Genomic DNA, 17,177 nt, shown 5'->3' with positions numbered 1-17,177 from the left:
CACACGCACACCCATACCCACGCGCACACGCACACCCACATGCACACGCACACCCACGCGCACGCGCACACACGCACACCCGCACTCACGCTCACGCCTGCTGGAATTCTGAGTGGGATTGCAAGGACTTTGTAGATGAGTTTGGGCAGAGCCGACACCTTCACGGTACTGAGTTTTGCAGACCACGAGCATGATATAGTTCTTGTGTAATTTTGGCGGTTACAGATTTCTCCTAGCAACGTTCTGGAGTGTTCTGCTGGGAGGCTTCACACATCCTTCATTTTATGTTCTGTGATGTTACAGTAATGGTGTTATTATTTATTTATTTGTGATCGTATTTTAAAGTCTTGGTTTTTGCATGTTAATGGCTAGGACAGGGAAATACACTTGATTTTTGTCTCCTGACTGCACCGCACGACTGGCTGCTCACAGATCTGTCCCTACCAAGTGACACTGAGACAGCTTCCTCTTCTCACCTCTGACAGAGGAGAGACTGGGGGTCTTGGGGGCACAGCCTTCAATGCCTTAAGACTAGAACATTCTCCCGGGGAAGGCTGGCTCTCTGGACACTCTGTGGTCGGATTTTCAGTTCTGAGGGCTCAGTATCCAGGAGGAGGCATCAGCTGTAACCCGCACTGGCAACGCTGGGCCCGTGGCTGGGCCCGTGCCTGCACTCGCTGGAGTTTTCTGGGACTCCTTGTGACGCCAGCACCTACACCGGGGACGATAATTCTGTCGAATGAAACATTACCACTGAGACCTAACCTGTGTTTGGTGTGGTACCAGCCAGACATTTCTAGTGAAGAAAAAATAGGAAAGAAAAAAAAAAGAAGACTAACACCCCCCAGAAGTTACTGAAACATGCTGGGTTTCAAAAGCATTATGCCAATGTCGGAAGCAACACCAAGAATGCACATCCCACACGACCCTTTTATATATGATTCTAGAACAGGCACAGCCGATCGTGGTGCCAGAAATCTGATTGGCAGTGATTGGGGCTTGAGCTGAGGAGGAATCGACTCGGGGTGGGGGGCATGGCAGAGCTTCGTGGGATGAGGGAAATATTCTGCGGAATTAGTCACATACCAACAGCGCCGGCCCTTACACACTCCAGATGGCGGCACTTTGTTGTGTATAAATTACGCCACAATAAAGTTGCCGGTTCAGAATAATGATAAACCTAACGATTTTCTTTCAGCTTAGAATAAAATGAAAAGAAGCCACCCACAGAAGGAACCGCAGGAAGCCTTGAGAAGGAGTCGTTTATTAACAACCTGACCTTGGCGAGCCAACGTGCTGAGTTCCTCATTACTTTCCTCCCCAGAAGGGAGAGGGAGGCGGAGCCGAAAGGAACCGGACCGGGCCTGTGGGCCTGAGCGCTGGGCACACCCGCGCACCACCCTTCCTCTGCGGGGCGGGCAGCGGAGCCTTCCTGAGGGCCTTCCTGAGCCTCTGAAAGGGGCTGAAAGGGGCTCGCTCTCCTGCTGGCTACCCAAGCGTTGCACTGTTTGCCGGCTCCGTAGCGCGGGCTCTGCCGTGGAAAATAGGACCAGAGGGCACCCTTGACCTGGCCTCAGCAGACCCATCAGTACTCACACGCCGGGTGCCAGCATCCTGCCTCTCGCGTTCCCTCAGCGTGCGGTCGGCTGGGCCCGGCTGGGAGCGCAGATGCCAGTGCAGCCCAAGGCTGGTTCTCTCCGCGCTCAGGCGCGCCCCTGTTCTCTGTCTGTTCCGTCCGTCGGTGGACAGTGTTAGTCCCTAGAAGGTCGTGCCACACGGACTTCCAAGCCTACGGTGCTGGATGTGTTTGCAGCTGGGAAGACAAGACACAGCACGAAGCACCGACAGTTCTGCCTGATGGTAGGAAATGTTGGGGTTTGGAGCAAACGGTCAGGAAAGGGTTCCTGAGACGTGTTTGGTGCAGAAAGGTGTTTTTGTTGTTGTTTTAAGATTTTATTTGTTTATTTGTCAGAGGGTGAGCAAGAGAGCCAGAGAGCACAAGCAGGGGGAGTGGCAGGCAGAGGGACAAGCAGCCTTGCTCACTGAGCAAACTAAGTAGTAAGTGATACAGGAAACAAAGGCAGAAGAAAAAATTAAAATTCCTTATGGCCCATTGACAAGTCCTTGAAACAGGAGAGTGACCCTCCTCTAGGGACTCAGCTGCCTCCATGTAAATACTGTGCTGAGGGCAAAAGGCAATCCTAGCCTGACTCCCCTTCGTCTTGGCCCACGATCCTGTAAGTCTACTTTAAAGTAAAACAATTCCTTTGGACCTTTATCTCTAAAACCCCCAACATACGTTTAGTCAGTCATCCTCCAAGCCTGTGGCCCACCAATAGCCATCTCCAGGGTCTCATGACTAAGGTTTTATTAGATGGTAATAAATGATCTTTTCCCCCAAAATAGCGAGCCCTCTCAATGTTCTGAAAATCTTGCTTCCAAAATCCCTTAGAGACTTATTCTACCCTTAACCCCCCCCCCCCAGCTTGAGAGTATGTAACAGGCCGACCTTCATGACCCCAGTGCAGCTCTTTCTGCCCATGGGTCCTGTCCCCATGGTTTACAAATATCACCTTTTTGCACCAAAGACATCTCAAGAATTCTTTCTTGGCCATAGGTTTTGAACCCTAACGTCTTTCCTACACCAGTAAGAAAGTATAATTTTTCTTTTGCCTTTGTTTCCTGTCACCTGACAACATGGCTCGGACGATGTTGATGTCACCAAGGCAGGCACTGATGGCCACCCACCTCCCCACCTCCAGATTACCAGCCTTTCTTTCTCTATGACCCCATTTAACCAGGGAGCTGCACTGACTAGAGACTACATTTCCCAGTCTCCCTTACAGCGAGGCTGGTCATGTGACAACGCTCTAGCCAATGGGGTGTGAGCAGATGAGGCCGGCTCCTCTCCCGGGAAGTGATCCTGGAGCAGAGGCTCCAAGCGCTAGTTCTTCGCGTTTGTTGGCAGGAATGCGGACTTGACGGCCGCGGTCCGAGCCCTGTGGTCGAGACCCCGCAGAGCCCAGGGCATCGGAGGGGCCTGGCCGTTGAGGCCGCACCCCGCCCCGGACCACCCACTCCGACTTCTGCGCTGAGAGATACATTGTGTCTAGTTAAGGCCACTGCGGGCTTGGATTTTGTCCGATCTTGCCGGACGGTTCATGGGGTGTCTCGGGCTTGGTTTCCTTGGGGGCCCTTGTTCCCAGGGTGTTCGTGGGGAGGCCCACAGACCTGCAGAGCGGGTTTTATGCACTGGGGGAGCCCGGGCCAGGTGTGAACTGGGTCTCCAGCCCCCAGGCCTAAGCAGGCGGGAGTCAGAACAGACGCTCCCTCCTCTCACTTGCCCATCGTCACCACGTCCCCTGGAATGGGGTGCGGAGACAGCCTGGGTGTCAACTCCAGTGCCAGCTCTACCCACCCCCCAAGCCCCTCTGCCGAGGCTCCAGGCTCTGGGCAGCGATCTGGGCGCCCCCCTCGCCCACCCCCCATGGCTGGTCTGAGACGTGATCTGGGTCCTGAAGTGTGACAGGCCCCGGGGGCCACGTCCACAGGGCTGCGACAGATCCTGGGTCCTGCTGCCCATCCGCTCGTTGTGGCCCCAGGGCCCTGGGGTGCCCCTCTTCCCTGCTGGGCCCAAGGGAGACCAGGACACCGCAGCCGGTCACTTGCCCGACCATGATGGGCTCGCTTCCCAGGCCCCGCCTCCTCTGGGGAACCACCGGGGTCCGCTCACGTGCCCCTTCCGCAGACCTGGGGTGGCCTCCAGGGTGTCCTCAGCAGGCCGGGAGTGCACGCGTGGGCGCGGCGAACGGCCGGCGGGGTAGTGCTTGTCGGGGCCCCTGGGACGCCGGGGCTTGTGGCGCAGTGCTCGCCGCGGCCGCAGGGCGGCAGCACAGCCCGCGCAGCGCCGTCCTGGGCCGGCGCCCCGGCTGGAGCTGGGCCCTCCCGGGGCCCCCTAGCGCGGGACGCCCCTCGCTGCAGCCCCCACCCGCTGGGAACGCTCCCCGCAGCCTCTACTCGTGGGTTCTCTCCTGAGCCGGGGGGCGAGGTCGGGAAGGGGCAGAGGCTTACCGGGCGCCAAGAGCCAGGCTCGCAGGGAGGGGGGGGGCCTTTCCCCACCCCACCCCACCCCCGTAGTCCCTCGAACGCCGGGGCTGGGTGGCGGCGGTTAGCTCGGCCCCCTCCCCAGTCTCACTGAGGCCCGGGATCCTCAGGCGCGCTTCTGGGGGGCTCCCCCACCCCGTACCCCTCTCAGTGTCCAACCCTCCAGGCCTGGAGCGGGCGTCTCGGTTCAGACCCCGTCGAGCGGAGGGCGCACTGCGGCCCGCAAGCGCCGTAGGGTCTGCGGGGGGGGGGGAGGGGGCTGCGCATCCCAGGCCCTGACCCCAGAACAGAGATGACAGCTGGTCTCTACCCCGGACACCCCGCGCCTGGCGAGTGGGTGCGCAGGATGGGCTTTTAGTTGAGAGCGGCGGGGGCAGCCCCCGTGCCCCCACACAACCCGGGCCTTTGTGAGTGCCCGCCCCCCATCCCGGGCCAAGGTCCCCACTGCCCAGCCCTGCGCCCCCGCTCCCAGTGCAGAACCGGCAACCTCCCCACGCCGGTCCCCCCCCACCCCGTCCCCCCAGTTCGCTCCCCAGCCGCGCCCTCCAGCGGGACTCCCCCACCAGCGCCTCTCTTGCGCCTCTGCTGCCCCCCCACCTCCGGGGGGGGGGCCCAGCTTCCCCCTGCCCGCCGGTCCCCCACCTCCCTCCGCCTTCATTAGCATAGCAGCTGCTTGCCGAGCGGGGACCCGCGCGGAGGAAAGGGCAGAGGCCTCGAGAATGAATGGGGGCCATGGCTTTGGAGGGGGCAGGAGAAGAAAGACAGACAGACGCGCGCGGAGGGACGGCTCGACGTACAGCCAAGCAGAAGAATGCGCCCGACGAGGATGGAGGGGAGGGAGCGCTGGAGGGGGAGCAGGAAGCTGGGCCGCAGAGGCAAGTGTGCAGTGGGAGGTGGGGGAGGGCGGCCTCCAGAGACCCCAAGCCCCAGGAGGAGGCTGCGCTGGAGGCCTCCCGGAGGAGCTGTCTGGGAGGTTCCCAGACCTCCCACGGCCCCTCTCACCCAGGCCCTCAGGACCCGGGCCCTGCCTTTGTTCCCCAGCCGCGCCCCGTGTCGGGCACCCCCCCGCCCCAGGTGGACAGCCGCCTCTTGGAGCTGCAGGCTGCCTGTGTCTGCGGAGCCCCCAGACCTTCGGGGGTGGGAGCTAGAGGGCAGCCCCTTCCCTCTGCTTCTCCTAACCGCCCCCTCCCTGGTCCGGCCTCCAATCCTGCCCTCCCTCCTCTGGCAGGCTCTGTCCTGGCTCCCACGCCTGTTGACTTTAGACATCACTCTTTCTGGCTGACCATTTTCCTGCATTTCCTGGTCTCTCTCTGGCATCCATTCCAACAGTAAACACTTCCTGTGTCTGGCTGGGGTCAGGTCAGAGAGACAGACAGTTGGACAGGAGCCGCCATCACTCCTGACTGGGGGTGGTGGGGGAGGCCCTACCCTTGTCCGTCTGGTCTGTCTCCCCTTCTCCTTGGCAAGCACCCCAGGACTTCCCTGCCGACGGACCCCTCCACCCTGGGTGTCCTCAGTGCTCCTGGCTGGGACCTGCACTTGGCCTCCACAGCGGACCTGTGGATCCTGGGAGCCAGACAGAGGTGTAGGTCAGCTCTGACTTCTTTCTTATGCTGGCCACAGAGGCTGGAGAGGAGGCGTCTGTCCCTGAAGGGCCACCTGGGGAGGGGCTCCCAGGTGACGCCATTGGCCCGTTGGCACTGGTTCCTGAGCACAGACATTCTGGGCAGAGAAGCTGCCCTGCCTGCCTTGCCTTCCCCAGACGGTGGGAGGAGGGATGCGGTTGTCGTGTGCGTCTGTGTCCTGGGGCCACCACCAATGAAAGGGCCGCGAACCGCCCCTGAATACGTGTCTTTAGCACCCCAGGGTCCCTCACCAGCAGCCAGGACCCAGGCTGGGGGCGGGGGCGTCTGTGCACAGAGCAGCACCTCGGGAAGAAAGACCCCCAAACCCCAGCAGGCCTCCTCCACAGCTGTGGGGCTGAGCAGGGCCTGGCCTCCTTTTTGTCTGTGCCTGAGAGGGAACGATTTCTCTGTGAGGAGCACAAAGCCTTTCTCAGTCAAATGCGTCTCTCAGAGGGAGGACTTTCGGGAGCCATGGACAGCAGACCGTCTCCCAGGGTGGCGGCCGGTGCCTGGGAGGTGTCCCAGAGCTCCTGCTCCGCAGGGCCTGGGAACCAGACCCCTCCCTGGCAGCTGAGGCTGGGACTGAGCGTTAGCTGCGGGTTCTGAGCCGGGTTCCGACATCTCTCCTGGGCGACAGTGCCTTCGAGGGAGCCGGAGGTCTGGTCCTGCTTGCCCGTGGGCCACCCAGAGTGCCCAGGCCTGACTGCATTGTCCGGAACGCCCCGCAAAGCCCACATTCTCGCAGCAACTCCCCCTTTCGAGGCCTGGCAGGCCTGGCACCCTCCGTGCACTCTGCCCGCCAGTGCAGTGGGCACCGCTTCCCCTGGGAGCTGGTTTACATCGGATCTTCCCCTCCCCTCTACGGGTGTCCGAGGCCAGTCTACCTCACCCACAGGAGAACAGGCTCAGAAAGCCCTCGGGCCAGAACAGAGCAGGTTGTGCAGAGGAGGACCTGGAAGCTGCCAGTGTGGGAAGGGCAGTGTGTCTGCAGGACCGGCACCGAGGACCGGCACCGAGGACCGGCTGACAGGAAGCTGTCGCCCTTTGGCTGCTGTAGAGGGCTCCGAGGTACAAGAAAACGCTGTTCCCTTCTCCGGCTCTCCCTCCTCGGGGTCCGCTGCTGACCTCCCCTGCACTCCGTTCTCACAAGGCCCCAGGGCCCTGGGGGCATCCCAGGTCTGTGAGCCAAGAGACTGCTCATCCTGTAGGGCGAGGATCAGACGCCCAGCTCTGTGCTCCCCTCGCGCACCCAGGGGCACGGTCTACCCTGGGGCCTGTGCTCCCGGGGGCAGGCCGAGAGAACAAACCGGACTCTCAGTGGTCAGGAGGGACAGCGGGAATGTTCCCCAGATTTAAGAAACACCCCTTCTGCGCAGCCCGTGGTCCGGCATAAAGCCACAGCAAAGGAAAGCGGTGGTGGGCAGAAGGGCCCGGTCATCTGAGGGCCTGCTTCATCTCCGGCTGCCTGGGGGGTGGGAAGAGCTTCAAGAACTTTCCACATAGAGGCCTCAGCCGCTTTGCCAGGTAGCTGGGGAAACGGCTTGTGGGCTGGTTCTGAGCGCTCTCAGGGTGGCCTAGGCTCCCCTCAGCTGGGAGAGGGTCCTCCCCGGGCACCTCACGAATCCCATATGGGGCCAACTGGGGCTGGCCCTTGAGCCCAGAGCCAGGCTGTCTTTGGTGAAGACAAGCCAAGCGTTGTGGAGACGGCACCCAGCATGTTGCAGCCTGACCCTCCTCCTGGGTGCCAAGACCAAGAAGAAGCAACAAACTTTTTTAATTAAAAAAAAATTAATGAAAAATTTATTCATAAATTTTTCATGCTGGGCTACAAGTCTATTTCGTACACTCAGGAATGTGCTGACTTTATCCAGTTAGAAGTGATCATACCAGGACCCACATACAGCTTCCATATAAGCCTAGAAAGTCTTAACATTAATTAACATAATTAAAAAGGTATTTGCATCTAGAAAAAATATACAGAAAAACTCCTTTTGGAGTAATCTGTGCCTCAGTTTCAATGTCTGCTTGTTTCACTGACATTATCAATATATTCTGCTCACACAAGGGTTTATAAAAAGCCACAGATGACTGCCCGGGGCTGACCAGCCACGCACAAAGGGCCTCCACCCACCTGTGTCCTCAAGTGCTCCCCATTTTTGCACGAAGGGTCAGCAGCACTTCTACCCAGGGGAAGCCTCATTTAAATTTGAATAATTCAGCCTCCCTTTTATTTCTCAGGATCAAAACAACAAGGGGTGTGGGGTTGCATAGAAAATTGGAACCTCGGAGACCAGGAAGGGCGCCTTTCGGGACAGAAAGTGACGCAGAAGCCCCGCCTCCGGCCCAGGTCCCCGCGCGGCCCCTCCCCCATGACAGGATTTTTCGGATTCGAATCGGGTCCTTGAAGCTCCGAGAGACTGAAGAGGGGCAAAACAGTCCTTCAACTCACTCAGCAATTAGCACAAGAGATTCACAGTCTTATAGGTATTTTATAAAAATATAAATATGGGTACACTGTTGCCTTCACAACGCTGGATACAACGCCCTTTAAAATTGGGTTTATAACCAAGATTCAAAAAATACACCTAAAACTTGGCTTAAAATATGTTAATATTTTATATTCTGTCATAAATGTTATGACATTCAATCGTGGCAAATCCATTTACTTTTTAAAAAAAAAGTGTTCAACAGACTAACTGTAATAGAACTCACTAGAAAAGGTATCCTGATCCCCGCCCGCCCCGCCCCCCACCGCCACACCCGAGCACCCATGCTGCCGAGGAGACTCCGCGAAGCCAGCAGGTTTGGGGGATGGTGGCCTCCCCAGGAGAGGGCAGAGGGAGGCCCGGGGCTTCCACAGCTCCCTCGGAGCTGTGTGTCCGCGTGTAAGAAGGAGAGACGGGAGGAGGCAGGGGCGAGGGGGAGGGGAGAGAGAACGGAGGCAGAGGGACTAGCACGGGAGAGCCATCGGGCGGGGCGGTATTTTCAGTGCAACCAAGAAACGACAGACTCAAGTTTTAGTTTTAAGACTAGGAAACAGAAATGCATCTCCCCTATAACCGCAATGACCACGCACAGTATTTTCCAAACCAAAAAAAAAAAAAAAAAAATCAGGCGCACAAACTTCACCCACAAATATACACACACATGATAAATAGTTTAGAACCCCAGGAACAGCGAAGCGTCTCCACCATCGCGCGTCCGGGCCGCAGACGCCCCGCCGTGGCCCCTAGGCGACTGCGGGCTTCGGCCGCGGGTCCTGCGGGCGGCGGGGCGCCCCGAGGCCGGCGTCCCCGACGCCCGCTTTCCACCTTCGGGAGAAAACATTCTGCCCGGAGGATCCGGTGTCTCGGGAACTCCGAACTTGCTGGTAGCGAGACTCAAATTTCAAAGGGGCTGCAGCCCGCGCCCCGCCCCCACCTCCCGCACAACGCCCCCCCACCACCACGAGGCGGCGGGCGGGGCCGTGGGAAGCCCTCGGCCGGGGTCCCGGCGGCCGCGCGGGGGCGTCGACCCCTGGCAGCGGGCGCCGCGCGGCCCCCGTGGGCGCGGACGCGCGCGCCTGACTCGTCGTGGCCTCTGGGCCGGAGAGCCCGGTGCGCACCGAGGTAGTTGGCGGGAAGGTACAGCGGACGACACGCTCGAGGCCCGCGTCCGGGTCCGGGGATGGGCATCACCGGCCGCCGCCCGCGTACTTGGCCTTGGTGATGAGATAGAGCACGATGTCCTGGTGGCCGCCAAACGCGGCGATGTGCAGCGCGCTCCAGCCGTCGCGGTTGGCCAGGCGGATGTCGGCGCCGAACTTGACCAGCAGCTTCACGAGCTCCAGGTTGCCGTCGATGACCGACTGGTGCAGCGCCGTCTGGCCCTCGGGCCCGAACGAGTTCACGTTGAACTCGCAGTTGGTCATGTTCTGCAGCAGCGACTGCAGCTCCTGCGTGTTGCCCTTGCGCACGGCCTCCTGGAAGATGCGCTGCGTCTGCGGCGCCGAGCAGGTGGACAGCTCGGCCTGGCTCATGCTGCCGCCGGGCGCGGGCCGCGGGCCGCGCCGGGGCTCAGCGCGGGCGGCGGCGGCGGCGGCTGCGGCGCGGGCCCCTGGCTGACTCGGGGCGCGCCTCGGCGCATGGAGGGCGCGGAGCCCCCGGGCCCCGCACGCCGCTCCTGGGCGTTCCGGGCGCTGGGGGCCGGGGGCCGCCGCCGCGGGGCCCCCGCCGCATCCAGCCGCGCCCGGGTGGGCGGGCGACGGGGGCGGGCACTGCGCTCGCGGGGGCCTGTGGGCCCGGCGGCGGCGCCGCGCGTTCCGGGTCCCTGCTTGCTGCTGCTCCCACGCGGGTCCCACGCGCCTCCCCACGCGCAGCTGCTCTCGCCCGCCCGCCGCGCCAGGCCGCCTTTTACCCCCCTTTATATTTGCATAACAATGGGGCACCCGTGACGCGCGCGCCGGCGGCCCTACGATTGGGCGGCGCCCACGTCGGGGCGGGGCGGGGGCGGGCGGGGGCGGGCGGGGGCGGGGCGTGCTTGGGCTGCAGCGCGCTTCTCCGCAGGGGGCGCTGGTCGCCGGCAGGGGGCCAGGTGGCGGTGGTTGGCGGTGAGGGGGCCTGGAGGGGTGGGGGTGGGGGTGGGGGAAGGTGGAGTCCTTGCTCCACGCGCCCTGGGGCTCTCCGCATCTCCGCCGTCGTCCCGCCTACGCTCCCTCCGGCCACCCGGGGAATTCCAAGCTCCCGGCTCGGACAGACCCAGGCCTGATCCCCGGCCGAGCGCGGCCCCGAGGTGGACCCGAGGGCGGCCTCCCATGGTGGGTTCGCGGGCGTTTCAGACCCGGGAGGCCCAGGTGCAGACCCGAGTCTCGCTCCGCGCTTTTCCGGAGCGCCTGCCCTAGACCCTCCGTGTCCCTAGCACGCCGGGTGCGCGGCGACAAGACTGGCCCAGCCTGGCCTCCAGGACACAAGCTCCTGGCGGGGGCCAACTCCACAAACAGCTCGGGCGTGTGACCACAGCCACGCGGTCCTTCCCGCACCCGGGCCGCTCCTCTGGCGGCCCGGTCATCCCGCGTTTACTCCCCAGCCTGGCTGGCTTGAGGAGCCGAACTCGGCGGCGCCGCCCCGACCAAGAAGCAGGGGTCTACCTGAGCAAGCCTGGGCCGCCCCTCTCCACCCCACTCCCGCTCAGAAGCTCCTCCAAGGGGAGGGGTAAGGCCAGTCAGCGGGACCTCAGGGCCTGCTTCCCTCTGCTGGGCCACCTCCATTAGCACGACTAGGGAGGGTGGTGGTGGTGGTGGTGGGGAGGTGAGCAGCCCCAGGTAAGGCGCCAAGGGCCGCTGGGAAAGGAAACCCAGAAATGACTCATTTCCAAACTGTAAACCCATTTTTTATTGATGCTCTAATACTGCCGCCAAATTTCCTCATTAGGATTTTACAGTTTATAGCTGGGCTGCGGTGGCTGGGAATCGGGCAGGAATGGTCTCAGAGCAGCAGGCTTGGGGCAGCCGGGGAGCCCCCCGGGAGCTTGCTCTCCAACAGAAGCCGCTGGGAGTTCCCACCAGGCAGCCAGGCCTCATCAGGGGAGACCACCCTGCTAGGCCTCCTTTTGGGATGGGCTCCCGTGCTTTGTCTGCCTGCTGGTCCAGGTCTGGACACGTGCGTGGGGTGCCCCCATCTTGCTGTGTGCTCTGGGGGAGTCACAGCCAAACCATAGGCAAAACTGGGTAAGGCCACCCAGGGCTGGCTGCCTCTGGTCAGCTACCCTCAGGCTTGACTGCAGCGGCCAGTTGTGGGGTCCTCCTGACCGCTGGAGCTCCCGGAGTCCCTCACTTTGGTCTCCCCGAGGCTGGCGGTCTGCCTGGTGGTCCAGCTGTTCCGCTCAGACTTGGTCCCCCCAGGAGCTCCCCACTGTGCAGTTGGGTAAGCCCAGGCTTGGCGGAGCTCTGTGCTAGGTCCAGCTGTGGTTGGGACCTGGGGGCTGCTGGTATCAGAAACCCTTCCCTTGTCCTGCTCATCTTAGCCGCAAGTGTCCCTGGGCCCAGTAAGGGGGCCTGGGAACAGATGCTGCTGGAGTGTGGACACATGGAGGGCAGGTGTCCACACTTGGTCACCTTCAGCACCCCCTTCCCGACAACTCCCTGGTACCAGGAAAGAGGGCATAGGCCCTGTCCATTGGGGCCTGTAACTCCCTCTGGACCGTGACTCTCAGACCAGGTGAGCGAGCATGACACCCCGTGCAGGGCTGTGACCTGCTAGGCAGGCATGTAGCCCCCTGCTTCTCCCGGGAACAGGGCTGGGTCTGGACGGCAGGGCCCTCTGAGAACACATTCTCAGCTTTGGACGGTGCCCAGGGCCGCCCCCGGAAGGCAGTGGGCTCCAAGACAGGCCCTAGCCCAGGTGGGCTCAGGTCCCCGGACCTGAAGAAGGGCATCTTGGAGACCCTGCTGTGCCAGGGAGCAGAGCCTGGGAGAAAAGCCCCATTGACACCGCGAGGCTTCAGGGAGGACAGACAAAGGGGCCCTGTGAGCTCCGCGTGGGAACGTGCGGCCGCCACCACGGGGCATGAAATCGGTGGTTTGGGTGCCCCCCAGCTGGACCAGCGTGGCCATAAGAGTCTAGGCAGAGGTTGTCTCCTGCCACAGCCAGGGTTCTGTGTGAGGGTCGCACAGGTGTAGCCAGACCTGCCATTGTGGGGTTCAGGTGACGGTCACAGTGTCCCTGGGGAGCAGATGGAATTCTCCACCGTGGCTGGGGGTGGGTCATTTCATTCTGAGCTGGTCTGCTCCACATGCTAGGAGCTGCCCCGGTCGAGGAAAGGAGAGGAGAGGGGTCCCAGGGCCCTCACCCCGTTTGCTGAAGGAGCAGTCCAGAAGGAAGACATTTGTTCCAAATGCCTTGGAGGGAGGGGGAGAGGCCCGCCATGGTCAGGCCTGCCCTGGGGCTCAGAGAAACCCCCTCTGGTGTTTGTGGCTCTCTTGGTGGTATCACTTCCACAAACAGGCCGGTGGTTCCCTGGCTGGGAGGGAGAAACCCCTGAGTTGGGATCCGTAGAGCCCCACTGAACTCTGACCACGCAGCTGTGCCCCATCTTTCTCTGCATCAGCTCTGAGGATCCTGGCCCAGGGGCGCCAACCCACAGGGCCATGGAGGGGTGGAGGCTGGGGTCGCAAAGGGCCCCTTCTTCCTTTCCAGACTCAGAGCAGTGGGCGGTGGGGAGGCCGTGTGGGCAGGGGTGGGGCAGCCTGGGGAGCATTCTGGGATATGGGCCGGGAAGATTGGGTGGGGCAGCCTGGGGAGGACCACGCAGAAGAGGCGGCTGCCCAGAGCTGGGCCAAGGCCTGCGGCCACCTTAAAGGCACCAGGCGGGGGAGGGAGGGCAAGCAAGCAGGCGGGCAGTGGGGGCGGGGCTTCCAGCTAATTCATTAAAATGTGTCGGGGAGCGTGGGAAAGAGGAGAGTGTTTCTTCCCAGCAGCCCAGACACCTGGTAGAAGGGCCGAGAGAGGATAGAGATCAAATAACAAACACTCAGCCCTCGGCCAGAGCCAGAGCCGAGGAAGGACGCCCAGGGCAGGAACTGCGGCAGACAATCAGTGCTCGGCTCTGGCCTGCCGGGCAGGCTGCAGGGCATGGCCTGGCACTGGGACGGGAGCCCACCCTGGGGGCATGGTGCCTGACCCCCTGGCCTGGAAGGGGGTCTAAGGCATCCTGGGGCCTCAGAAGGCTCTTTGGGTGGACCCTCTGATGGCTCCGGACCCAGGGTTTGCTGTAGAGCCAGGCTAGGAGGGCAGCGAGCACGTGAGCCCCGGAGGGTCCCCGGAGGGAGACAGCCAGCCTGGGCAGCAGAGGGGTGGGGAGGTGGGAGGCAGGCTCGGTGGCACCAGCGCCGCTGTGAGGGGCACACTGAGAAGGGCCGCTTGGCCGCCCTCTTCTCCCTCTAGAGGTACACAGGGCAGAGGGGTGCTGGGGCTGGGCCTGCCCAGAGGAACAGCAAAGAGACTTGGGCTCCCGTCTCCCCACGCTTGTCCCTTGTTCTGGCCTCTTTCTGCTGAGGGCCAGCTGCAACCAACCCCAGGGTCCTGGGTCGGAGGAGAACTTCCAGGAAGCAGCTGGGACTGGCAGTGGGGCCAGCACCCTGGCGGCTTCCTCCTTACCCTGCCGGAGGAGAGCAGGCTCGGGGCTGCCGCCTAGGACAGGGCTGGCGGTCTGGCTCTTGGAAGCATCACCCCAACCACAGAGGGTGCCCCGCCCCTGGGGGGGGGGTCTTGCTTGCCGCTCACCTTGGCAGCCCAGCTTGACCCTCAGGCTCAGCAGTGACCAAAAGGTGGGGGAGGCTAGTTTGCTGACTTGGCCCTGACACAGAGCCCACCCAGCCTGGCCCTGGCCTCGGAGCCTCTCCGTCCGTCTGTGCAGTGACCCCAGAGTTGCTGGGGTCTGAGCACCTGGGGGCACTTCCAGGGAAAGAAGAGGCTGGGGGATGTGGCAGTTCGTCTGTATGGCCTTTCAGCATGACCCCCAGCCCGGGCGGGGGCAGGCCTGGCACGACCAGTGCCCACCTGGTCTGAGGCCATCACACCTGGGCCTGCAGGTGTTCCCCGCCCTGGGCAGAGGCGGCAACCCCGCCCCAGCTCCCAGGCCCCAGCAGCCCTGAAGCTTCCGCCTGGGCTCCTCAGCCAAATCGGAGCCGGTTTCCGCTCCAGGCAGGAAGGACAGGAAAGGGATGTGGGGGGGGAGGCACATTCCTGGGGGGTGAGCCAGGAGGGGGCAGCGAGGGCAAGGTGCTGTCTAGGCTCCTCTCCCTGCCCACCTGGCACCAGTGCCCATGCGCCCTCGGGGTGCCAGCCATGAGTGCCTGCGCCTCAGTTTCCCTCCGAGTGGATGAAGTAGAGAGTCTTGTGTGCAGCCGCCCTCTGACTTCGTTGCTGCCTCTTTCACGAGAGGAGGCCGCCCGGCCTCCATGTGGCAGGGGGTGGGGGCAGGAGGCCAGCAAGGGGGCCAGAGCCACAGACTCAGAGGGGCCACCTCCCCTCCAGGCCATGGCCTTCCAGTACACAATGGATGTCTTCCTAGAGGGTGGCTGCGTCGCCTGGCTACCCTGTCCCTGGGAAGCTCCCCCCCACCATATTACTCCCCAGGAACTGGAGGACCCCAGAGGGCCAGCCTGGCTGGGAACTACTTGGGGGAAGGGAGGAAGGTCCTGCCCTGCTTGGCCTGGAGGCTTGGCCCTTGGCCTGAGAATGCCAGCAGAGTGGGGTAGTGGCGGGATCGGGGGTAGGGGCTGCCACAGCAAAGGGAGAGGGCCACGGGCACGGTGGGGGGGCCTGTGCCCCCGCCCCCCCAGCCCACTGAGCCCCATGCTCGGGGAGCCACTTGGGCCCCCCTTGGGCCTTTGTGCCGTTTCCTCTGCCAGGCGTATCCTTCCCGCTTCCGCCGGCCTCATTCCCGAATGCCAGGCGGCTCTCGGCGCAGGGTCCGAGCATCCTGCCCGTGTGGAAAACCTTGAGCCCCTCCACCTTGCCCCAGGCTCTGTGCGGGGCCGGAACCCTGCTGGCATGCGGTGGGGAGCCCTGGGGTGTGTGCAGGGAGCCTGGGAGGGCGATGCAGACCAGCGGGGCCCGGGGCCCGGTCCTCAGAGGGTGCCGCTGACAGGGCAGGGCGGGGGGCGGCAGGGCCTGGAGGCCCCATCCAGGACTTCGCGGAAATGTGTGGTGATGCGGCCCAGGTGGGAGCCCTCCCAGAAGACCTTGCCGCAGCCGGTGCAGCAGTAGAAGGGGCGGGGGCCCGGCCGCTGCAGCACGCCCTCCGGGACCCCCGCCAGCTGCAGTCGGGTGCCGTTGCCCAGGACGGCGGGCGCGTGGGACTGCAGGTCGGCCGCCTCCAGCCAGCGGCAGGGCAGGTCATGGGTGCGGCTCTCAGGGGCCTCCTCCGGGGCTGAGCCTGGAGAGGGGAAGCACACTCACACCCCGCAGCCTTTGGGTGTCCGACCCCCATCCCACTCTTTCCTGCAGATCCTCCCTGTGTTGCCCCGTCCACCCAACCCTCTGCCTCATCTTACCCGTGGACCCTGGGCCCTCCCCGCTGGTACTGGCCGCCACCCCTCACCTAGGGCACAGGACCATCCTCTCTACTGGGCCGGGGCACAAACCCTGGCTTGGGGTGGGGCCCTGTGTACTCAAGGAGTGGTCCCAGGGCTCACCTGCCTCCTGTAAGTCTGTGCTGGGGCTGGCCTCATCACCTGCCAATCAATCAAGGACATCAGGGATTGTCCTAAGGAGGGGGCCTGGCAGCTCCAGGGCCCACAATGCGCCTTGGGGCACCCAGCCCCTGCCCCCACCCTTAGGAGAAAGGGAAAAGGGCAGGGGGCTAAGGGGCTTTGGTGCCAGCCTGGGCCCCTCCCATGGGAACGCACACCTTGGAATGTTCTTGGGGCTCAAAGGTCCTTGGGAAACAAGTTCTGGGCGTGAGATTGGCCAATTAGGGCACTTGGGGGCCTGAGAACTGGCGGTTGGGGGCGGGGTCATACCGTCCCCAGCGATGAGCAGATAAGCCCCTGCCAGGGGAGCGCATTTCCTAACAGCCCTCAGCCGGGCGGGGGCCCAGGGGCACTGCTGGAGCTCAGGGTGCTAGCAGAGACCCTGGGATGCGACCTCCTGACTCCGCGAGAGGGTTCCTATCCCCACTAGGAGCGCAGGGAGGTGCCGGGGAGCTGGCCAGGCCGAGGCGGTGAGGGCCGAGGAGCACTGGCCAGCGCGCGGGAGAAGGGTCCTCCCGGGTTCCGCTGACCTTCCCACGTGGCTCCAGATCAGCGGCTGCGCGGGTTTGACGGGACGAGCCCCTCACCCCAGCCCCACGGCCATTGGGAACCCAGCAAGGCCACGACCTCCCTAGCTTGCCCTGGCTGGTCTCAGCCTCCACCTGGAGGCCCCCGAGGTACCAGGTGGCCCTCGGGAGGGCTGCCCACCACCGCACACCGGGATGGGCCGATGGCTGGAGGGGACCGCAGCCCCGCGCCAGCGCCAGCGAACGGCACTGCGCATGCTCGGCTCCTCCCCGCCCGGGCCTTGGGCCCCCCGCGGAGAGAGGACAGCTGCTGGGGCCCCACCAGGCCATCACGCTGGCTCACCTGAAGAGTGGGTGGCCCCCCGCTCTGGCCCCAAACCTCAGAGGGAGGCGGGAAGAACAAGTGGGGAGGTCAGCATCCTGGAGAGGCCCCGGGCCTCAGGCTGAGCCCGCAGAGAGGGTCCCAAGACGCGCTTGTCCCCGTCCCGTCCTTGCCCTCCAACGAGGAAGGGCCGGGAGCCTAGGGAGCAGCAGCCAGGCTCCCTCCGGTGCCCCCTCCCCGGGGCCCTTCTCTCCAGAGGGCGGAGGTGCCAGTGATAGGTATGGCCGGGCACGCGCAGGACGCTGCAGCCACTTCAGAGTCTCCCGCTGCTCTGCACCCTCTCGTTTCACAGACACGGAAACTGAGGC

General features: G+C 63.3%; 2 protein-coding genes across 9 annotated transcripts in view; both read right to left on the bottom strand.

Annotated features, from left to right (window-relative positions):
• Nucleotides 1-8,402: 8,402 nt before the first annotated feature.
• On the bottom strand, nucleotides 8,403-10,109 carry NRARP (NOTCH regulated ankyrin repeat protein). Its single transcript, XM_032309017.1, has one exon. The coding sequence runs from the start codon at nucleotides 9,745-9,747 to the stop codon at nucleotides 9,403-9,405; it is 345 nt and encodes a 114-aa protein (XP_032164908.1). The 5' UTR covers nucleotides 9,748-10,109; the 3' UTR covers nucleotides 8,403-9,402.
• A 4,099-nt stretch (nucleotides 10,110-14,208) lies between these two features.
• EXD3 (exonuclease 3'-5' domain containing 3) overlaps nucleotides 14,209-17,177 on the bottom strand; it is a 75,651-nt gene continuing 72,682 nt past the window's right edge. For all 8 annotated transcript variants that reach the window (XM_032306810.1, XM_032306807.1, XM_032306811.1 and 5 more), the window contains 2 exons: nucleotides 15,904-15,942; nucleotides 14,209-15,644 (listed from right to left, as the gene is read on the bottom strand). In XM_032306810.1, coding sequence (XP_032162701.1) covers nucleotides 15,337-15,644; nucleotides 15,904-15,942 — 347 coding nt within the window. In that variant the 3' untranslated portion in view covers nucleotides 14,209-15,336. The remainder of the gene's footprint in view (nucleotides 15,645-15,903; nucleotides 15,943-17,177) is intronic.

Source organism: Mustela erminea, chromosome 12, assembly GCF_009829155.1.
Source record: "Mustela erminea isolate mMusErm1 chromosome 12, mMusErm1.Pri, whole genome shotgun sequence".
Taxonomy (NCBI): domain Eukaryota; kingdom Metazoa; phylum Chordata; class Mammalia; order Carnivora; family Mustelidae; genus Mustela; species Mustela erminea.
This window is presented reverse-complemented; position numbering and strand designations above follow the sequence as displayed.